At 35.4% G+C, this 24,526-nt stretch overlaps 1 protein-coding gene across 2 annotated transcripts; it reads left to right on the top strand.

Moving 5' to 3' along the window:
• Positions 1-5,145: 5,145 nt before the first annotated feature.
• LOC128225068 (uncharacterized) lies at positions 5,146-20,571 on the top strand. Of its 2 annotated transcripts, none has more exons than XM_052935079.1 (5): positions 5,146-5,319; positions 13,282-13,850; positions 14,215-14,364; positions 14,480-14,717; positions 15,990-20,571. In XM_052935079.1, exons 2-5 carry the CDS (start codon positions 13,302-13,304, stop codon positions 18,659-18,661), a joined length of 3,609 nt encoding a protein of 1,202 aa, XP_052791039.1. In that variant the 5' UTR covers positions 5,146-5,319; positions 13,282-13,301; the 3' UTR covers positions 18,662-20,571. The 2 variants fall into 2 exon arrangements, with proteins under 2 accessions (XP_052791039.1, XP_052791040.1); XM_052935080.1 differs by lacking the exon at positions 5,146-5,319 and adding an exon at positions 5,649-5,715.
• The last annotated feature ends 3,955 nt before the right edge of the window (positions 20,572-24,526 follow it).

Here is a 24,526-nt window from a genome sequence, read left to right as displayed (position 1 = left end):
CAGTAAATAATATTTTCCATAAATGCATTATTTAGTAAGTAGTTACAGGTTTATCACTCAGAAAAAAATGATGTTTGTTAGACATGTGTATGTTTTGATTTTAAATAAGAATGTCACTTTAAAAGTGAGGTAATAATTCAAAACTAACCTTAACCTTAACTAACCTTAACCCTAACTAACCTTAACCCTAACTAACCTTAACCCTAACTAACCTTAACCCTAACTAACCTTTACCCTAACTAACCTTAACCCTAACTAACCTTAACCCTAACTAACCTTAACCCTAACTAACCTTTACCCTAACTAACCTTAACCCTAACTAACCTTTACCCTAACTAACCTTAACCCTAACTAACATTTACCCTAACTAATCTTAACCCTAACTAACCTTTACCCTAACTAACCTTAACCCTAACTAACCTTTACCCTAACTAACCTTAACCCTAACTAACCTTAACCCTAACTAACCTTTACCCTAACTAACCTTAACCCTAACTAACCTTTACCCTAACTAATCTTAACCCTAACTAACCTTAATCCTAACTAATTTCTTTACCCTAACTAACCTTTACCCTAACTAACCTTAACCCTAACTAACCTTAACCCTAACTAACCTTTACCCTAACTAACCTTAACCCTAACTAACCTTTACCCTAACTAATCTTAACCCTAACTAACCTTTACCCTAACTAACCTTAACCCTAACTAACCTTTACCCTAACTAATCTTAACCCTAACTAACCTTAACCCTAACTAATTTCTTTTCCCTAACTAACCTTTACCCTAACTAACCTTAACCCTAACTAACCTTAACCCTAACTAACCTTTACCCTAACTAACCTTAACCCTAACTAACCTTTACCCTAACTAATCTTAACCCTAACTAACCTTTACCCTAACTAACCTTAACCCTAACTAACCTTTACCCTAACTAATCTTAACCCTAACTAACCTTTACCCTAACTAATCTTAACCCTAACTAACCTTTACCCTAACTAACCTTAACCCTAACTAACCTTAACCCTAACTAACCTTTACCCTAACTAACCTTAACCCTAACTAACCTTAACCCTAACTAACCTGAACCCTAACTAATCTTAACCCTAACTAACCTTAACCCTAACTAACCTTTACCCTAACTAATCTTAACCCTAACTAATCTTAACCCTAACTAACCTTAACCCTAACTAACCTTTACCCTAACTAACCTTAACCCTAACTAACCTTTACCCTAACTAATCTTAACCCTAACTAACCTTTACCCTAACTAATCTTAACCCTAACTAACCTTTACCCTAACTAACCTTAACCCTAACTAACCTTTACCCTAACTAATCTTAACCCTAACTAACCTTTACCCTAACTAACCTTAACCCTAACTAACCTTTACCCTAACTAACCTTAACCCTAACTAACCTTAACCCTAACTAACCTTTACCCTAACTAACCTTAACCCTAACTAACCTTTACCCTAACTAATCTTAACCCTAACTAATTTCTTTACCCTAACTAACCTAAACCCTAACTAACCTTAACCCTAACTAACCTTAACCCTAACTAACCTTTACCTTAACTAACCTTAACCCTAACTAATCTTTACCCTTACTAATCTTAACCCTAACTAACCTTAACCCTAACTTACCTTAATCCTTACTAATCTTAACCCTAATTAGCCTTGACCATAACTAACCTTAACCTTAACTAACCTTAACCCTTACAAACCTTAACCCTAACAAATCTTAACACTAACTAACCTTAACCCTAACTAACCTTAACCCTAACTAACCTTAACCCTAACTTACCTTTACCCTTCACTGCTGAACGATTCTGAATTTTCCATGCAGAATCCTCGCTATAAATACATTAAATACAACCCTTTTTATGCCCCATGACTTCGTTGTTTTACCATTGACGTTTCTGTGGGGTTTTGACTATTTCATACCCGTTCAAAGACAATATTTCTTTGTAAACACGTTCAGTACTGTTAAGAATATTAAATCTGAAAGTGTGTCCTATATATTGTTTCTGGAGCCATCTTTTCTTTACTTGTTAAAGTTACAGTCCTTGTAGTTTACACCTTTTGTGTAAGTCATTTTGAATATTATTATTAACACTTCATGCAAACAGAATTAAAAAGAAAAGAAAACGATAACGTATTTATCAATTACAGAGTTGGAAATACATGAGCGTGCATATTTCATCAAACCGTATTTATGCAAGAAGAATATCAATATGCGAAATGTACAGAATTTAATTGTATCTCTTACTAGTAGTTTGATTAAGCATAGGTGTTGTGAAATAACATTCTAATTTCAAAACCATTCATAAGGTCATACAATACAAAAGGAATATTAAAACCATTCCAAAACCATTCATTTAAACAAATGAAAAGGGAAAATGCACTAAAACCATTTATTGAAACATTTTGGTGTGCCATTTTAGCATAAACGCTTCAGTAGGATGTCTACTGTTGTTCTTGTTGTTCTTGTTGTTTTCAGTTGACAAAGGGGTAAAATTCCTAGAATATTGTGCCTTGACAACCGTGGGCGTGTTTTCACTAGTAACATATGTAGTACGTTCAATGAGATAGTGTTAAAACGACCAAAGGTTGTGACCAAGGCTATTTTTTTAAATGACGACATTGACAAGGATGACACTGATTATAATTGTGCATAGAGACTGTTTCAACGATTATATCTACCGAAGCCGTTAGAATAAAACACTTTTCTGGTGCTTGAAATACTGTGGAGTGCATATAAAATAAAGATCTATTTTCGTGCATGGGGTGTATTACAAAAATGTCCATGTCAGAGTAGATGTTGACCAAGATATTTAAAAGAACGCAGGCATAGAAAATGGAAACTTCAATAGATTACTTGACCGTCCACATGCAAAAGATAATTATTGCAATTTTATGCGCCTGATTAGACAAAAGTCCAAGCAAACATTTTAAGATAAAAACATACACATCGGTACCGTATATAAAGATTTATTTGTATATTTAATAAAACAAAAACACATATTTGTTTGTTGCCCTGTCAAGGAATGCTTTCCTTTACAATTTTTCTTCAAACATTCGTTCATTTCAGTCTAATTCGTTTACGATGGTTACATACACAACATGAATACTTTTTATCTCTATTTGTTGGTGATCCAGCAGGTCATCCTTTCTTGAAACTTCACTTCCACATTCATCGCACAAAATCTCCTGTGTCACCCTGAGCATTGCGTCTAAAATAAAGACACTTAGTTTAGAAACATAAGAATGAAACGCGAGTGTTGTTTTCCGTATGTTTGCTGTTTATATAAAAGGTAAAAATAAGTCATCTATAAATCATCATTTGCTATGCCACCTTTCGAAAAAGGGGCAAAAAGGCTTGCAAATGTTGGTCGATCTGTAGGTCGGTCGGTCGGTAGACCATGTCTTGTCCACATTATATCCTGAACTACTTGACCGTAAGCTGGAATGAAGGACAACTGTGCGTTCTGCATATACTTTGGTCGTCTGAACTCGAGGACTGTAAAAGATGCTTACTCTATCCGGCGGATCGACGAGAGGATTGATGATTAGTTTGGCTCTAGGCTCTTGAGCAAACTTGACCACCGAATATGGTACTGACAATGTGCCATGAATGAATTAGTCTGATAAGCCTAAAGCTCTTTCAGTAGGACCACTTATTTTTATGAGTGTTAAAGGACGACCTTCAGCCTACGCAATGCCATCGGGACCATTCAGGGGCTCATGAAGCGCTGTATGGGTGAGCTGCATCTTAAAGAGTGTCTTATCCATTTAAGCGACATTATCATTTTCAGTGATGACTTGGAGACCAACTTTCAGGGGCTCAATTTCGTCTTTAGTCGACTGTAGTCAGAAGGGTTTACATTGAAGGTCATCAACTGTTAGTTTTCTAACGGCATCTATAGTATCATGGACACGCTGTTACTGAGTCAGGTGTGGAAACTGACCCACTCAAGAGTGCTGCTCTCAGACAGTGGAATGTCAAGACAAACACCAAGGAGCTGCGAAATTGTCTTAGGTTTGCTAGCTACTGCAGGCGTCTTATAATAACTTTGCCAGTTGTTTAACTATCACAGGTGACCTGTTACTTGCCGAAGAGTCCTATGTAGGGGCAGCCACTCACTGTAAATGTAAATATTGCCATGAAAACTAAATTAAGTTACTTAAACTTCAACAGTCATTGTTTTCATCATCTGTCATTTCAAACACTTTTGCTTATTTTTTATCATTTGAACTTACACATTTTCCGAACATTTAACATATTTAACAAATGGAGTGATGTTATACGTACACAGTAAATTTATAGATGATAACGAGGATACCGCGACTCCCTAGGGATATGAGCGCTCTAAGATGGCTTTTACTGGTCACACTATGACGATCTTCTTACTACGTTCATGTCATTTATGGAATGTTTTACTTGTTATTAAGTGTTTGAAATGACCTTATCTAGTTGAGCTACTTATATTGCAATGCCAATTCTGCCTTAATCAGTTTGATTCTCTATATACACTGGGTATAGAACAAAGAAACCAAATACTTTAACCAACAATTGCGTTATTGAATTCTCAATGCAGTGCGATATTATCCTTATGTATGTAAATGATATTGTAAATGATACCAATCCAACAAATAACTCAGACAAAAGAAATATGTTCGTTGCTTAATTTGTGATAAGAAAGTAATGAATAGATAGCCTTTATAAAAAAGAGTGCACTTGCTATACCATGAAACTTCAAGTAAGTTGGCAATACTCTTCAAGGAACGGCTGATTTATTTATCCGTGGCTATTCAATTGATTGCTTTGACATTAACGTTTGTGACATTGTGTTGTAATTTTGTTTGGTGCGACTGGTATGATTTTGTTCTTTTACATCCTATGTTAATATTTAGTCAATTTGTATAATAAAAACACACACGCTGCTTATGGTAAATAAGTAACATGATCAAAGTTATAACATTCAATAAAAGTGCTATTCGGTAAACATACTATTGAACAGTCTTGATAACGACACACCTGGATCTGAAATTGTGCATCCTGTCTAAATATGCTAAATCTTCTGCTGACAAGTGTATTTCTATTACCTTTGTTTTAAGGCTATGTGATTCAATGAGAATACCAACAATATGTTTTCTTAAGTGCAAAGGATCTGCAAAAACCGTTATGGGAGGATTAACCATGTTTTGCAACCATGGAACATAGGATTTTATAAATTATATAAAATGGATTACAAAATTGTTCAACTGATTGACTTCCAGTTTGGAACCAAACAATATATATATCAACAGCTTTAACAACGGTATGAAAAGAAAATGTCAAATTAAAAGTGGTATTTTATAATTTATCTGGAAATATACGAAATAACCTAGCCTAAGATGACATAGAGTGGACTCAGATTACGAAAAATAGTATAAAGTCACTTTTATTATATAAATGTTTTTTCATCCCAAATTACAATAATTTATACGTGGCCAATTTTCACGGATTTATAAATGGCGATATTGCAAACCCTTTTCAAACCAATTATTTAAATGTGACTTAACAAGCACATTATGTAAAAGAGTGCCTCGTCCCGAGACAACTGTGATGTAAACAATTACTGAGTAGATTCTATTGGTTGGCTTAATGTTAAGCTCTCTCGGCGGAAGTAATTTAAACAAATACTTAAGGCCATTCTAACGGACGACATATACCTGTAAGTACATTGTTAAATTACTGTTTTCATAAAATTAAATATTGTTGTTGAAGTTTATTCGTATCTTATACTAATCATCGGTTTTTGCCCACTGCTTTTGAACACATCTTAACTCACAGTCTTGAACAAGAAGACGATTTTTAATGCCCCGCCACGGAGTGGGGAGGGGATTATAGGAATGCACTTCGTCCGTCTGTCAGTCTGTCCGCACACACGAATGGGTATATATTGGGTACTTATTCCTTCATTACTTATAGAAGATCAATATTGTTGGGTAGCCCTTGTTGGGTAGGGTAAGTTAGGGTTAGTAGGGCTTTAGTGGGTATATTTTTATAATGGGAGCAATGGTAAAGTACCTAACAAAGGTCGATATGTAGGAACGTCCGTCCGTCCGTCCGTCCGCCCGTCCGTCCGTCCGTCCGTCCGACCGTCCGTCTGCCTGTCTGTCTGAAACATTTCGTGTCCGGGCTATAACTTACTTATTATGCATTGATGGATTAACATATTACTTGGTACAAATGGTGTCCTCATTGAGACGATGTGCAGTGACATTGACCCGGGTCCGTACTTTAAAGGTCAAGGTCACACGAGACATTTAAAGGTCAGAGTTCACATGCTATCGTCCGCGCTATAAATTACTTATTTATTGATGGATTTCTATATTACTTGGTGCAAATGTTGTCCTCCTTGAGACGATGTGCAGTGACCTTGACCCGGGTCCATACCTCAAAGGTCAAGGACACAGGAAACATTTAAATTTCAGAGTACACATGCTCGTGTCCGCGCTATAACTTACTTATGCATTGATGGATTACCATATTACTTAATACAAATGTTGCCCTCATTGAGACGATGTGCAGTGACCTTGACACGGGTACATACCTCAAAGGTCAAGGTCATACGCGACATTTAAAGGTCAGAGTACACATGCTCGTGTCCGCGCTATAAGTTACTAATGCATTGATGGATTACTATATTACTTGGTACAAATGTTGTCCTCATTGAGACGGTGTGCAGTGACCTTGACCCCGGTCCATACCTCAATGGTCAAGGTCACACGATACATTTAAAGGTCATCGTACACATGCTCGTGTCCGCACAATAACTTACTTATGCATTGATAGATTACTATATAACTTGGTACCAAAAAGGCTTGCTATTTCATCGATGTTATAAATCAATGACTCATTTTTCTTCTTTTTTAGCCAAAATAACATTGACATTGATCTTACCTACACTACACACAATATGAATAACTTAAGCAAATATACTTTTATAATATGTTAATACAATATATGTATACCCAAGAATATTTAGGTTACCGATCAAACAACTTGTATTTCCTATATTCCCACTCTTGACCATTGGTTGTGTATAATTTAGGTCAGATTCAACGTACCAGTCGTACGGTTGCGAGAAACAAAATATACTAAAATACACCGGCGGGGGATATAGCCGTCCTTTGGACTGCCTTGTTGATAAATGACTTCAGTAATGTAATTTTGTGTAAATATTCAGCATTAACGAACAACCATACAAAAAGAATTTGTCGAAATGAAAAGTTATTTCTTGCCTACCGGACGTGTGTTTCTAGCACACCGGATAGGCATTTCCGGTTAATTCAGCCGTGCTGGAAAACTCCATCTGGCATCCCCCCATGCCAGATGAGTCACGCGCTGTGACGTAATACTTTTCATTTCTTTTATTTTACACTCTATGTAACCATAATTCTGAGATTTCAATAGATGAGTTCCATAAACATTAACTTTACAAAATATAATCTTCAAAACAAAACAAAATAACCCTTAAAAGACGTGATACTGAAGGAACTTCTTGACGTATGCAGTGAATAAAAATTTCTGCGCGTCATGACGTCAGTAAACATCATCGCACGCGCTTTTTGGTGGAAATACAAAAATGCGCTTTTCTATGTATTTTTTTTCACAAAAAATGTACTTAAGGTGTGCTAGAAATAATATCTGTCATGTGTTTCCGTTCCGGATAGAAAAATCCGACCCTCGGGCACGCTGCGTGGCCGGTAACTCGGCAAGCCTCGTTACCTGGCAACGCAGGTGCCCTCGGGTCGGATTTTTTTATCCGGAACGGGAACACATGACAGATATTATCATTCCGGTCATGTGAACGGTGCTGGAAAAAATCATCTTATATACCCCATGTTAGATGAGTCACGCGCAACAACGCGCCACTTCTTATTTCTTTAATTGTATGGTTTATGAAAAGTATATTATGCAATTTCAATAAAGAAGATTAAAAAATATAAGTATACAATACTTTTGATTAAAATTGAAAATAAATAATTGTAAAAGCGCGATTTTTAAAGGAACTATTTGACGTCGATAGTGATTTATAATTACTGCGCTTTATGACGTCAGTACACAACGTCGCACGCGCCTTTTGGTGAAATGTACAGAAATGCGTCATTTTTTCCTCAAATTCATAATTTTAGGTATGCAAGAAAAAACATCAATCATGTTTTTTCCGGTCCGAATCGAAAAATCCGACCCTCGGGCACGCTGCGTAACCGGTAACTCGGCAAGCCTCGTTAGCCTCGTTACCGGCTTAAGCGCGTGCCCTCGGGTCGGATTTTTTTATCCGTACCGGAAACACATGATAGATACTTATAATCTTATACGTATTAGCTATCGTAAATGGCTTTTAATTGCGGTTAAAAGCGTTCTCTTTTATTCATGTAAGGGATACCATAATAAAAACAGCACATACACTATTGATGAAATTATCACTAACAGACAAGTTTTACTATATACTTAAAGCTGAACGTTTGCTTATATAACAATAATTATCTCTATATAGGTATCTCAAACATGTATGAAAAATAAACAAATATCCTTAACAGATCCCCTTTATCAGATCTAGCTATCTGAATAAGCTTTTGCATATTTGGTATACGTCTGTAAGATACAATAGTATATTTTACATTCTAGAACAATGTGTAGTCATGAGGAATTTGGGTGTTCAACGCCTCATTGTATGATATCTTGTTACGGTTTTAAATACTATTGCTTATGAATCCTTGTACTGATTATCGGGTAGATTAGAGACACTTTCCTTCTATGGCGAAAACAACGTTTAAATTTGTAGTTTGCTAGTTCGACTCAAATGTATTAATCAGATAGCACAGTGGATCCCGTTTTTGTTTGCACTAATTGTTTTCAAAATAGTTTTGAAGCAAAAATAGATTATATTGTTGTTTTATTTGTTATAAAAAGCATTCGATTGCATTGATAGAGGCAGGCTTAAAGCTGCACTCTACCAAGTTGAATGTTTTGACAACTGTTTTATTTTTTGACTTGGAATGAGCCAATTTTTGCGAGAATCCATGGAAACCAGTTATATAAGACTGATGACAAAAAATGGATCGCAGATTTTTATTTTTAAGTTAAAAAAAGAAGATGTTTTATGCATTTTTCTTAAACCGTTAGTAACGTTTTAAGCCATAAAACATTAATTTTCGAGCGGAAATATGAAACTCTACGATCTGATGTTTTGTCAGCAAACTTATATCATTGGTTTGCAGATATTTATAAATGCAAAAATTTGCTCTTTCCAAGACAAAAAAATAAAAAAAGTTGTAAAAAATGGTAAATCTGTGAGAGTGCAGCTTTAAGGACACTCTTATAAAAAATGGTCGACGTTATCAAAGTATCGTCATTTAAAAGATATATGATTCCGATGTAACTTTGATTAAATCAAATTTCAATATGACTGCTGCTAATCCCTGAGGATGCATTGCAGCATTCTTTCAACGGTGTATATTCATATATCTGTAAACTGTTTATGGTGATGAAACTAAGGTCATGGTGTTCAGGAAAAATGGAAGTTGGCAAACAATGATTGGTTTTGTAATAGCCGGGAAACGAGTCATTGTTTATCAATGGATAAACGTTCATGTAAACTACACAAACTTTGCAGGGAAAGGACGCGTATATGGCGTTGAGTCAAAGTTCCAATACATAATGCACCAGTCAATTGTAACCACGCCCCCCCAGGTCCGGGGGTATAACGGGAATAGCCGGGGAAAAGGGCCGTGTTTTTACTTTCCAGGTGGTCCCGCAGGGTCGGGTGACAGCGGTGGTTACGTCATAGCGTCAAATTTAGCGGAGATTGGGCCTTATATAGAGTCCCTGGGGTGCGGGGACATTTGGCCGGGGTTTAACCATCAATTCGTCCCCGCAGGGCGGGGATTTTACCCGGGGTTGGCTGGACCGAAAGTCAAAGTCCCAGCTATTCCCGGTACCTGGGGGGGGGGGGGGGGGGGGGGGGCGTGGTTACAATTGACTGGTGCATAACATGTTTAATCTTTTCGACAACTGTGTGTTATCTGTTAAATTGTGGTTCTGATGTTGGTTGGTTTTTAAATCGAAATTTTTACAAGTCTTGAATGTTGAATAATCAAACTTTACGCAGTCTTTGTACGGTTAATTGAGCAGATTTCCTACTTGAATGGATGAACATTTTCTGAAATCGAATAACTGCTATTTTACGGGATAAAATATAAAGTGTTGAGAAAGACTCTTTTACAACAAACTGCGTGTAAAGAATTCTTGACAATCTGCGGTCATTTGGACTTAATGAAATCTGGCTCTATCCTGGTTCGGTAATAATGGAACCGTTTGCTCCTTTTTACTCGAGACATTTATATTTGAAATTCGAGATTCGGATTAGACTTAACCCTATCTGTCTATAAGGAAATAAGGCCGAGTTTTGAACAATCATTATACATTATCAGTCTCCTAGAGAGTACAGCATAAAGTAATGTATAATCCAGCGTTATCCCTACTCATCCCTGATGCTTAACATGCAATTTGAGTCCAGGTTCAGTTGAAAAACCTGGAAGACAGATAGTTAAACTGGAAAAACTGACACAGACTATCATATTGAGGCAGTTTAGGGTGTATTTATGTATGGAGAACTAATCGGAAGTGTTTTGTCACCAAAAAAAAACAGTAACGGGTGACTGTTCTTCTAAAATCATAGCAATGAGAGTGCTGGAAGACTAAGGGAATATGGAAGTGTTGGTGTCGAGTGTAATGAAAAGGTTCATTTCATAAAGTATATGGTATCCATATAATTTCATTTGATGTTGTTAACTCGTAACTGCCTGAGTTGAACTGCTAACTTAAGATTTTTTACAGGCGTCGGGACTAACGGATGAATGGAGTATGCTTCTGATCTTTTCTCTCATTCAATCATCATGTAAAAGACGTAAACGACGATTATCTTAACAAATAGCCTTCATTTCAATGATATAATTGTCATTAATATACAAATTATTATGAAACGAAATATTTTAATTTTAACTTATATCGTTATATAGTCCAGGTTTATTAAATTAACTATTTAAATAAATGTTTTTTATTTTAACACACAAACTATCAGCATTTCCCGACATCTATGTTAAAAGCGTTTCTGGCGATGATTTGAACTTGTTGTTGTTGTTGTTGTTTTGTCGAATTTTTGGCTTGTTGTCGCCTATGTTCTCTTTGTACTTCGACGAATATTTTCCCCGTTATCATCACATAGTACTGCTTCACATTGTGCTTTTACTCTTGCTACTTATAATGATATAAACGTCACTTAATTTGGAAAGTTGTTTAAGTCTGTGTTCTTTTTGTTTTGTCTTTGTTTTTAATTATTTATATTATCATTACATCCTCTTCGTTTCCATCAAATACTCTGCCAAAGATGCAACTAAAGGTTCTTTTGCGTCCACAGGAATGTTTTTTATTTCTCCTGCAAGAATGGCTATTGTGATTGCTCCACAGTTTATTCCAAAGCGATGTAGGTTGTTCTTACAAACATGTAAACGGTGACAAAATCAAGTCACAGTAATGACGCCAAATTAACGTGGGCGGCGACGTACCACGTGGCGCCATATTTTGACGTTACGTTGTGCCTAAATAGGAAAGGTGACATATAAGTACTAAATTCATAAAGGATTTAACAAATATGTTTGTTGAAACGATGGACGTAACGGATGTCGAACCAAACTATGATCTTGTATATATTACTTTTTCAATCATTTTATTTATTGCATAAAGCAGAAGAACACCCAATCATCGCCTAGCGTTCACTAATTAATAAATTTGTTGTTGTGTTCAGTCCGTTTTTTTCCTTTTACCTGCACAGTGTGGAACATTAAAATTTAAAAAATAAAAGCCTTTTAACTTTTATTGGCTGCTGTATTCAATGTGTTTGGTTTTCTCTGTTTCGACGTATCTATTCTAATGTAAACGCAAACTATTTTGTCTACTAACTTACCACACTGGAGTTGATAATTGCGACCATTTTTTTTAAATACGTTAACATGAACAGCATTCATAGGCGATTCATCGCTTATTTACACCTTCATCCACTTTAATATTGCTATCAATTGTTCATAAACAAGATAAAGAGATCAATCTCATGACAACTAAAAAACAAAGTCGTAACGAAAAACTCCATTTCATTTCGTGCACTTTACTTTGCCAAAACAATGAGTCATGCGCATTTGTCGATTTCACTTCCAAACCTACAAAAACACATCAAATTTATATTTATGAATTTATATGGATACCGTATGTTCATTAAATGAACATTTATTGAAAATACAAGCCAACAAGTCATAAACTTTAAACAACTGATTTTACTGAATAACGATCATTCGATTTCGACTTTCAACCCCGTAGACTTGTTTCGGACACTTGTGATCATACCTTAAGACTGGGGGTTCCCCTAGTCTAAAATCGCAGATATCGTTTGTATAGGGAATCCAATAGCGTTACACTCGAGTGGTTGTCGAAAATTCACTCATTTTAAATAGGTTTGCGGTGGTATACCTCAATGGTTATTCCTAAGGTAAACAAGAAGTTAGTTTCCCCTAACTGAAAAAAAGAAATTGACTAATACCTCGATTAATATAGTTGACAATTTAAACTCAGTATGGACGAGTACCCTTGTTTTAATGAAACACATTTATAAAAACAACCCGAAACTATAAAAAGATCGCAAATATCGTCTTTAAGGAATCCTAAAGCGTTACGCCAGAGCAGTTCCTAAAATTCACTAATATCCCGATTTATATAGAATAAGAAGGGATCAACTGAGTGCGTTGTGACCTATCCTTTTGCCCTTGACTACTATTTTTTCTATACATCTTAATGTTAAAAATACAACCACAAAACACTTTCAAACTTAGTTTACATGTAGATATTTAATGTAACATACATCGCAGGTGAAATCTAGCCAACGAGAGGGATCAATACATTGTTATAATAGTCATTGAAAAACAGAACTCGTTTTCTTTTGTTGACTGGGGGGAATGTAATAGAAAACTGCCCTTCTGCATCATGCAGAGCATTAAAGGAAAATTTGAAAACAAGGACACTTGATAAATAAAGGTGGTAGGAAACATGACACAAGTTTCTTGCGTGTGTTGCTATTAATGCAGCGCCATATCAACAACATACTTATCATAGAAATCTATTTATTCTTATATAACGGTTAAACCCTCATATGTTAGTTTGTGTATGTTTCTTTTACTTCCAGATAATTCCAAAATCTTTGCGATGGCTAACTTGAAAAATTTCATCAGTGACAACCAAGGTATCAATTGGTTAAAATCCCACTTGTCTTTGAAAATAACGAGAAAATGCCTCATTGGTTTGGTTGATGGTGAAATGCAATTACTAAAAGACTCGTATAATAAAGCACAATGCACACACGGCCTGGCACCAAGCGCTACATGCAATCAGTGTTGCACTGAAAACCTGTTGGATTGTTTGCCGAGATATAAATGCTCAGTTAACCGGCCTTGTAAACTTCATCAAAACGCCCAACAAGAAGCTTGTCCGAAGAATATCTGTGACGATATTCGGAAAAACATCGAAAAAGAGCATCGTTTTAATGGACCATCTTGGAAGAATTCGGACGCCAAACAATGGTCGACTAACCACTGGCAATTCGCCAAGTGTTACATGCCACCGGATGGTTATGCACAGGTTTCATCAGCCGCAGAAACCGATTTCAACGGAATTATAAGTGTTCTCATCAACTGCTTAAGATTTGAAGGAAAATTTACGTTTTCGTTGACTACAACTCCAAATGTTCTTACTCAGGTAAATGTTTAACAAACCCTAAGTGGATCAAATCCTTCATTCCACTTAGAATGGAAACCTGAATTGCAGACCTAAATTCTCAAAAATTCTTTGGCGTAAAACGCTTTTGTAGTTAATTTTATGTAGCCAAGTTATTTATCAAACCTCGATTTTACAAAATAAATAATAGGTAATCGTGATTGTCTAAATAAAAGTATGTCCTTCAAAAAGCTAAAAGCACTTTTAAAGGAGAGTATTACACCACTTATATCAAAATAAAATATCACTTTAGCAAGGCTTTGAGTTATAAAATAGACTTAATGGTGCATGAATACAAATAATAATCTTATTCCTATATTTAATTGTATTAAATTTTCCGTCTCAGGCAAGGGACATCGGGAAAAACATGCGACACAAGAAAGATATGAGTGTTAGCAATGACGAACTAAAGGAAACCTTTCAAACTCTTATTGCATTACTAAATGAACCTGTCTTTGGGCAAGAAGGACAAAACGCCGTGGCTCAGTTGCAAATGGTAAGGCTTTAATAAATGTATTTGAGAAAATAAACTTACTAAACTTTTCCATGCATTTTAACGTTTGTTCTTTCTTATTCTAGATCTATGTAATACTCAGACATATTGCTTACAGCTTCAAAACGATGGAATTTTAATTGATGTGGAAGCGATCATTGAAACTATCAATGAGTCAAAAGCATTAGCCGTCGAAGAAGTGAAAAGTGAAGCAAATGCAGCATTTATCCAAAAGCACAAGGATCTTGTCGAGTTTATTGAACGAGAAAAAAAAGAGCTGCAAAGAACAATTGACGAAAAGGCCTCCTGTAGCGATCCTCATGGTCAGACACACAGCTATGAAGAGAGAAAATCAGGTATATATATATCCACCAATTGTCGCGAAAAACCTGATATTACATAAAAAATATGCAAAAAAAGTATTTAAGATAACTAAAAACATGATATTTAACATCATGGTCATATAACCTATTAAGTCGTGTAACAGCATGTTGTTCTGTTTATTAATTGACAAATGTAGTTAGAACTATCAGATATTAAGCTTTCTAAACATAACATTTTGACTATATACAAGGATCAGGTTTGCAGTTATAAAATGTTGTCAAAATCGTTTAAAGATGTTTAAGAATTCCTTTGACAAAAGTGAAATAGTGTTGCTTTAAAATTGCATACCCCTTACAGTTTGATTTTTTCTTAAAGCTTTCTATACTGAGGGATGTTTTATTTTATTTTGCGGTCTTCTATTTTCCATTAGTTTAGTATTTTATACATTATTTCGGGTTATAAAAATGCAAACGAATTTATCTTTTAACAGTTGATAAAGTTCACAATAGTTTGACATAAATTTTTAAAACATTTTGGAAATGAGTTTGCGAGTTTATTGTGAGTGTTCAGTGACAGCTATATTAAGTGCAACATTATCGACGCCGGTATTTTAGTTGTACATGTTTTTTTAAAAGTCATTAAGTAATATGATATTATTCTACACTATGATAAACTACTGCGATGCGGCTTTTTACGGGCAAAATACAGAAGTAATGTTGGCGACATGTGCAAATAACCTCTGCTCTGACTTATTGTCATCATTATAATAATTCCTTACACCATTCGGACTTTGAAATTTTAACACTTTGTAACCATGCATAAAGTAAAAATACCACAAAACATATTAGTATGCTTAAAAATGAATTGGTACAACGATTCGACGGAAACTTTATTACATTGATAAAAAAGTGTGGATGTTCGCTTTAAATTTCCGAGTGTGGTCGTTCGCATAATTCGATTTCCTTCAAAAGCACCATTTCACCTTGCAAAAGAAGTCTAATGGGATATCTTAGGTTTTTAAAATGTTTTTCATAAAGACGCATTTGAAATTATCCGTTTGATATCTGTTTACGCAAAATGTGTGATCGTATGCATCCCCGATTCAAAATTTGTTCAACATCCAATAGTTTGACAGACAATATAAAAAAAAAACATGCGGCTATTTTTTTAGCTAATTCACCGTGGTCGTTCACATTTGTGGTCGTGTGTTTGCTTCCTCACATTATTTTTTGCTTTTGTAATATTCAAGACATTATTTTGCCTATGCGCTAAGAAGTAATAATACGTATATTTATTCTTGACAGTTCTTAAGGATGATCTGATATACTTCTACAAAGAAAAATACTCTTCCCTACCGCTCGGCCCACAGGTCGAACAATATGACCCTAAAATGGTGGACTGCTATATTGCCCCGAAATTAACAAGTGTTGAGATCAAGGAAAGAAGAATGCATGAAAATTCTCCAATGTCAGAAGAAGAAATAAGGAAACCTTCAGAGTCATTTACAGAAATATTTTCAGAAAACAAACATATCTATATAACAGGGAAAGCAGGGTTTGGGAAAACAGCATTTTGTAAGTTTTTAACATTTATTTGGTGCTTAACACAGATGGGGGATAATGAAATGATTTCAAAATTCAAATTAAGCGGACAGCGCTTATATGCTGATATGACAGCTGTTTTAGGAAAATATGAGTTTGTCTTTCTAATTCCGCTGCGTCTTACATCAGAAAAGCTTTGCGAAATCAATGACATGGTATGCAAAGTGCTATTCCCACGACTTCGACAGTTCAAGTCATTTGAGTTCAACATCCAACTACTTGAAAATATTTTGATAAAGGAAAAGTGTTTAATTATTTTAGACGGACTGGACGAATGGAAACACCCATCTTTTGAGAGGTTGCAGTGTTTTAGTGAAAATTTAACTGTACCACACAATCAAGACCAGACGTTGTGTTCGTTGCTTATAACAGCACGACCTTGGAAACTAAGCGAAGCTGAAATAAAGGTGTCAAAAATAAATTACTTCATAGAAATTGAAAATTTAGATGATAAACAAATAAATCAGTTGATAGTTTATATGAATGGTTGCTTGTCCGAGATGAGTCGAACAAAAAAGAACGTAGACGAATTCTTTAACCGCATAAACACACGCAAATTGAAAGACCTACTATCGATACCTCTTGTTATCATTCAAATGATGTGTCTTTGGTATGATGATAAAGATATAGGACAAAGTCGATGCGAAGTTTACAGTAATATGGTTGATTTTTTCCTCTTGAAAGCAAAGCAAAAACATAAAGAGTTGGCAAATAGAGTAGCTTGTGTGACAGAATCCGTATGTCTTCCAAAATGTTTTGCGGTACAGATTTGCCATACATTTAAAGGTCTGGTTCTAAAATTAGGAAAACTTGCCTTCATGGCATTTTTTTCTGATGAAGCTTCTGAACAACATGCATTTCCCGAAGACTTTGTACGCAATATTATTGAAGACGACTCAGAACGTGAGTTTGCGTACGAAACAGGGCTGTTATCTAAGATGTGGATTCAGTCAGGATTTTCATATAAGACATGCAAAGTGTCTTTCCTGCATTCTACTTATCAAGAAATGCTTTGCGCTGTTTATATGGCACATATAGACTGTGATAGCAAAGAATACATTCGTATGAAAGAGCAATATAGCAAAAACATCAACAATGCACCCATTGACTTCATAGTATTTTTGAGTGGAATGTCATTGCCTTTAGCGCGAGACGCATCAGAAAACATGTCGAAATTTTCTCCACACGTATTGACATCATCAAATGAATCGAAGAAAGTTTGGCTTAAAGACATGCGGATTTTGGGAGAAATCATTTTCAGATCGTATGAGGAATCAAAAGCAAATGGAATACAAGACGGTCACATTCTTTCGTTGAGACATGTAGTCATAGAGTGTGGATTGAAAATAAGTCACCCACTTATTCAGTTCAACAGACATAAACTTGTATCACTAGGGTATTTGTACGAGACCGGCGACCCCGAAGAACAAAGTGAATTCGATGACCTCTCCTCAATCATAAAAGATTCTAGCTCGTCATTAAACACCATCGGTATACACCTTCTCAGTGGGCAAAGTCGTGCTCTAGATCCAGTGTCTTTATCATTGTGTAGCAAACTGCATACACTTGTGTTAAAAAATGTTGAGTTGCCAGGAGAAACGCTTGATTTAACAGTATGTGAACAATTGTACGATTTGAATGTTAAATATGTTCACAGCAATAAATTGAAAGTGATTATTAACCCATGCAAAATGTACTGCTGTACATTGCTTAACGTTGGCACTGCTTGTGAACCTTTTGCTTTGGAATTTATTGGAGGAAAACAGTTCACAAGTCAGCTGAAGGAATTGAGACTTAGAAACGTTAGAGTTGTAACAGAAATAGACTTAAACGACACACTTGTCGAGCGACTTCAGTTAGTTAATGTTTCAATGAATAGAGTGAGTATTGATTCAAGTTGTGTGGAAGAATGTGGTATTGGAGGTTACATAGGACAGTCGTGGAACGGTATAAAGTACATTTTGGATGAGGTCGGTAAATCAACACAATTGCAAGCTTTGTTAATAGAAGACGAAATTTCACCAGAGAACATTTTGTTATTGCAAAACATAATCAATTCAATCAGCGGACTAAAAGAATTGTCATTGAATAACATAAGATACCCCGAACATTTCAAGGTATCTAACATTCCAATGAACATTTCCAAGATTAACTTGGAAAATGTATCATTTTTTAATATAAACGAATTCACAACCCTTATAGATCTTATAAATCTAAAACAGGGGCAGATATCATGTATTATGAAATCATGTCGGGTTCAGGAATACGGCCTTCTCGATAAAGCAATTTTGAAACGCGAAATTTCAATCGTCGATAACAGGACATACACTTTTACAAACGACGCCACAACATTTATTGTGTCATCAACAACGTGAAATCAAAAGGTTATCTAAGGTTCTGGTATTATGTCGTGACTGTATTTTAAAGCCATTGTAAGACTCAATGATGGACAGGATTCATCAAACGGGCAGATTCTCACAAATAAGAAGATATTTTTTTCCGTTTTTTCGACCAAATTCAGCAATTGGTGATATTGATTTTAATCTGCATTTGTTGATGTAGATCTTTTAAAAAATATAACAGTAGCATGGAATAGTTTGAAAGGTGTGTTTTTAAAAATGTTTCATTTTTAAATAAACAAGGAATCCATTCCGCAAGATTTGAACTATACGAGCTCAGTTGGGGAGTTGAGTAGAAAATTGCACATGTACATATCATCCGTATTATTATTATTATTATTATTATTATTATTATTATTATTATTAAGGTATCCGGTATGCAGATAAGTCGATTTCGGATGCCTGATAAAAAGGATTGTATTGTAGTGTAAAAATATGTAAAATCATTTCAAAAATAAAGATACACCTAAAACCTTTCGGCATTTAAAGATTGCAGAATGGGAAGTTTCACGACCGATTAAGTTCAATTAGTGAAATAAATTACAAACTTCAGCAAGCAAAACGATTTTATGTTATATCAAAATTACATGAGGTCACTAGGCATAAAATTTGATATTATCGCCAATGCTGTGATACAACGAAAAGCTTTTTTTTATATCGGATATCTTAATATCGGAACTGTAGATAAATTTTTAAGTATAATCATTTGATATACTGAGGACAAAGACATTGTGATATCATCTGCTCTGTTAATTATATAAACATCTAAGAGGAGGAAACTATTGATAATTTATTACATTTTTGAACAAAAAGGAAAATAACATATTGACAATTACCTTTAAATCATTTGTCACATAATCTGTATTTGTAGGTCCTACTTGCGGGCAGGGCCCCACAAAGGAGCAGATTTGCATTAATTTAGGTCATTTTTTTCGAAGACCAAAGGTCGTGATATTGTAATAGGCATCGGTCTCCTAATTGTAACTTTAGCCGGTACACAAAAAACAACGTGAAAGGTACCATGCGCATGCATACCAAATTCCATGCCGCTGGGTTCAATTAATATTGAGTTTAACCGCTTGTTTGACTAATTGTAAATGTACAATTTGAGACTAAATGTCCATGAAATGTTGCTTTCACAAGTTCCATAGGGTTTCAAGAATCAGCAATAGGAGATAAAAAAGAATCGTCAGTTATGTTTGTGGCAATTTTAGTTTAAAATATGATTAAAGGAGAATGTGTTTTGTTACAATATTTCTGGTAAATATGAAAATATTATTGTTACAATTATATACCTGAAATAACTATTTTTGTTAGAATTGGTTGGGCAACATTATATTGCTATTTATTACAAGGATTTCTTATTTTGTCCTGCATTATATCACAAAATCAGCATTGACTGTCGTACACTTGCGTTACAGTTTGCTTATCTCAACCTTCATGTGGAGGAGGAGTAATTCTGATACGTATACGATTTAAGTTGTTAAGTGTGTTTGATCAAACAAATAAGTTAATGATAGCTATTCAATTACATTGGCTAGAGCGTGTTCTATCTATTTGTATATGGAGAAATGTATACATGCTCCCCTGTAAGATATACGTATGTACATTTTTCCATTTGCTATTGAATGATAGAAAATCTGTTCATTTCAAGGGAGTTGAACTCGTTAATAATTTGTCTACATATCGCAAATAATTGTAATGAATAAAGTTTATGACCATTGTTTTATTGTTCTATTCGTCTTGGCTCTAATTATCGCAATGATAAACATGTAACACAGGGGCTGAGTGTTTATAGCGACGATGGTATGTACCATGTGTGTTTTAATTTGCTACGTAGATGTGATTATGAGTGGTAACCAGAACTACCATCGACTCGTTAATAATTTGTCTACATATCGCAAATAATTGTAATGAATAAAATTTATGACAATTGTTGCATTGTTATATTTGTCTTGGCTCTAAATGTTGCTATGATAGACATGTAACGCAGGGGCTGAGAGTTTATAGCAACGGCGGTATGTACAATGTGTGTTTTAATTTGCTACGTAGATGTGATTATGAGTGGTAACCAGAACTACTATCTACGAAGCTTCTCATGGAGATCGAACCCTAGAAGCTCTTGATTCGGAGTCCGATACGATAACCACTCGAGGCCATCGCCATCGACAACTGTGCGACCCTCATGTCTCAAACAATGATAAGTTACATGGACAAGTAAGCCTATGATTAAAGTCAAAATTCAATGAAAAACCAGTTGAGTATTGCATTTGGCGATATAGACTCCCTGTGTTGTTTGAGCTTAAGGAAAACCTCCCTATTAAAGTGAAATCCTTAAAGTCAGTGGCATATCAATGTTTATATTAAATGATGTGCAAGTTACAGCCGTGTTCAATACTGTAAGCATGTAAGGAACGAGAATATGATGCAAACAGCCAGTATCAAAAAAAATAAAAAAAATAAATAATAAAGATCCTCCTGTTGAGTGCAAATGCTAAGGCTAAGCAGACAATCTTATGATTGACGAATGGTCAAGGTCGAACATTAAATTAAATGAGTTCCATCTAAAAATTTACTTATTAGGTACTTACTTATTAATCAATTTGAAACTATATGTAATTATAGTGGAAACTACTTGTGAAGACATATCTTAAGTGTTCTTCTATTTTATTATTAGGTTCCATCTACGTCAAGCCTTTGACCCTTTCGAACGTAAAAATGCTAATACTTTAGCTTAGGTTATCCTTGTCAGCTCCCGTAGTTTGTGGAACTGAAACGGCGTTACAAATAGAGATCGCACATAGCAAACACTTTTGAAAGAGGCGACCGTATTGTTTTGGCCCAGTGGTAAAGCGTTCCTTTTGGGTGTGAAAGGTCACGGGGTTGATACGAAATAAGTTAGTCCCTGGTCGTATTTACAGGTCAGAACTGGGAAATGTTGTATTCAGTTAAGGTTTAAAACTTGGAATGCTACACGTCTTCAAATCAAAACACTATTGAGTAAAATACATTGTTGCCATTTATCGAATTTCCGGCAACTCGGCTTTGCAGTACATTTGCTCTTATTACCAGCTAACTACTTCAACTTGACATGTCTTTATCGGTGCGCAAGTAAACAAAACACAAACAAGAAAACACATTCAGTAACGATAATTTAAATAGGCACGGACGAGTTATGTGGTGCAAATAGTTTGTACAGATATGAAACATTACAGGGAAAGGAATCTCTCGTTGCGGTACCGCAGTGTGTGAATCCCCTCCCCATCAAGCACACTTATCATTTTAATGGGCTTTAAAAATGACTTATGTTTAAATAAAATAACTTATTATCTCAAAGATTAATTTTCGTATTACATTATGAAAGTAGATGACATATAAAATTCAATGAGGTTAATAACCTTCAAATTAAATACAATCTACATCTTTGGAATAATGCATCACCGTGATTATGTTTCTTATTAATGTCCTATTTTAGAATCATGACATTTAATATGAACTCAATTAATCATATTTGATTGAGTGTATGCATAAGCATGTCATATGATAAAAGGAAGTTAAAGATAGTTATTATCGTTATTATTGTTGTTGTTGTTGTTGTTGTTGCTGCTGCTGCTGCTACTGTTATTATTATTATTATTATTATTATTATTATTATTATTATTATTATTATTATCATTATTTCCATATTGGGGTGCTATGAGGAAAGAAATTCAACTGAATGACGTCCTATATGTTGAGAATGGACGGATTCTGGTACTGTGTGATTACCTGGGCATGGTTTTCGTTAGCAAGACGATGGTCATTTGGTTTATGATGAAGTGAGTTGTAGCTTTTTTCCAGGGTTTCCCGTTTCAATACATTCTACATATCACACTTGTGGTACTGTTGACTATTTGTTGCCGTTGAAAAATACCATTTGGCTTCCATCATCCAATAATGAGGGAATCTACAATTTCTTTTGACCTCGCCATAGTGATGGGTCTTTACAGCAATCGCGGTCGAATGCTTTGTTTAAGTCCAGGATAATCATATTTGTCTGGATCATTTTGTCCAGAAACGCTGCAAGGCCATGTGCAAGCTTGAGCAGTTGGGGCTTGCTGCTCCTCCTTGCCCTGAGACCATGTTGGCAGTTGTGCAGAATGGCATGCTTTTCAAGATGTTTCATTGCGTTGCTGACGATGATACCGTCAGTAACTTGCAGGATAATCTTCTAAGGATACGGCCCTATGTTATGCGCTGACCTGTCTTGCGCGTTCTTGTTAACGGCTGTGACGTTAAGGTGTGTCCAGTCGACAGGTAATTTTCCTTCTCCAATGGAAGCATTTAAAATAACGGTCATGATTGAAAGCAATTTTTATGTACATTTCTTTAATAATCATGCAGATCTATTGTCTGGACCTGCATGGTGTCTTCTTAGAGCTAAATGGATAATAGAAAACTAGAACATTTAAGTAAAGTTGACTATTCGCACCAATGCCTGAGCACATATATTTTATTAATTCATTGCAAACAACTGAAAAAGACGTAATAGTTCCACGTTCGTATATGTAATAAAATTAATAATATATGCATTGACAAGTGAAGATATATTGAAACAAACAAAAACGAAAAATTACTTTACGTTTATGAACAGTGATATATAGAGACTGTTGATTTGCAATGATTTAGTGTATAAGATACAGCTGTACGATAAACCATGGCATTTCATTATATACTGTCAGTTTGGGGCTGTCTAAAACAGCTGCTGGTATACTGTATAAATGACCAATTGAGTGAAATCAGAGTTAAATCAAGTATACCATTTCATCGCTATCTCTCTCAACGCCAGATAATTGTGAATCAAAGCAAATGTTCTTGAATGAGTTCATTGTGTAGGTAAATCCAATAGATTGATAACATATTCTTCAAACACTACACTTACTTTTTAAAGCTGAAATTTTCGTCCAACACTGTGGACATCATCAGAGCAACTGGCCTGACTATCGCTCACTCGCAGCTCTGACACTCGGGACTTCCCGCCGAATTTCCGTAATCCGGCGAAAAGTGGGTTGTAAATCCCAGAAAATCGGAAATTCGGCGGGAAGTCCCGAGTGTCAGAGCTGCGAGTGAGCGATAGTCAGGCCAGTTGCTCTGATGATGTCCACAGTGTTGGACGAAAATTTCAGCTTTAAAAAGTAAGTGTAGTGTTTGAAGAATATGTCATCAATCCAAAGCAAATGTTTTAAAGACCATAACATCGTTGGAAGAAAATTTCGCAATTCCATGACAATAATCAAGTTTTTTCAAGTGACGTCAATTGAATTAACATAGTTTGCTCATTATTTACGTCCTCTTAATGCAACTGAGCATCATCTACAGTATACTCATTCAATTCGTAGTGTTTAGTGTTTGGATTGTCCATTGATAACTAATGTGTACACCAGTTGTAACGTGTATGCAGTCGTATCTCCATACCAATCAACGATACTTGATCAAAGTTGCAGGTATATTTTAGAGTTCATTTTGGCGCTATTCAAAAATACGAGCGGGCGCAGCGAAATGGCATGCCGAACAAGCTCGCACCATTTTCCACATATCGACAAAATGAACTCATTTGGTTTTTGAACTTATTTGACCCACTAGCTCCTCCCTCTGTGTAGCCATGCGATTAAATAAGTGCGAATACCAAATGCTTTCATTTTGGCGATATACAGAGAAAAGGTTCGAGCTGTCTGGGCCTGCGGCCTCGCTGCGTTCACTCCTTTTTCTGAAGAACCACAGACAACCTCAGCTTTTACCGCCAATCATAGTCACTTCGTTCATGCGCTGAAGGCAAAGCTTTCTATGAATAAGACGACGGTG

This window comes from Mya arenaria, chromosome 2 (assembly GCF_026914265.1).
Source record: "Mya arenaria isolate MELC-2E11 chromosome 2, ASM2691426v1".
NCBI classification, from domain to species: Eukaryota; Metazoa; Mollusca; class Bivalvia; order Myida; family Myidae; genus Mya; species Mya arenaria.
The sequence above is the reverse complement of the archived record's forward strand: the minus strand, read 5'-3'. Positions and strand labels throughout refer to the sequence as shown.

Excerpts from the sequence above, each read along its gene's own strand:
- LOC128225068 (XM_052935079.1), top strand. The coding sequence starts at position 13,302 with ATGGCTAACTTGAAAAATTTCATCAGTGACAACCAAGGTATCAATTGG. Across the intron at positions 13,851-14,214 it reads CTCCAAATGTTCTTACTCAG|GCAAGGGACATCGGGAAAAA; the intron begins GTAAATGTTTAA and ends TTTCCGTCTCAG. Across the intron at positions 14,365-14,479 it reads CCGTGGCTCAGTTGCAAATG|CTTCAAAACGATGGAATTTT; the intron begins GTAAGGCTTTAA and ends TATTGCTTACAG.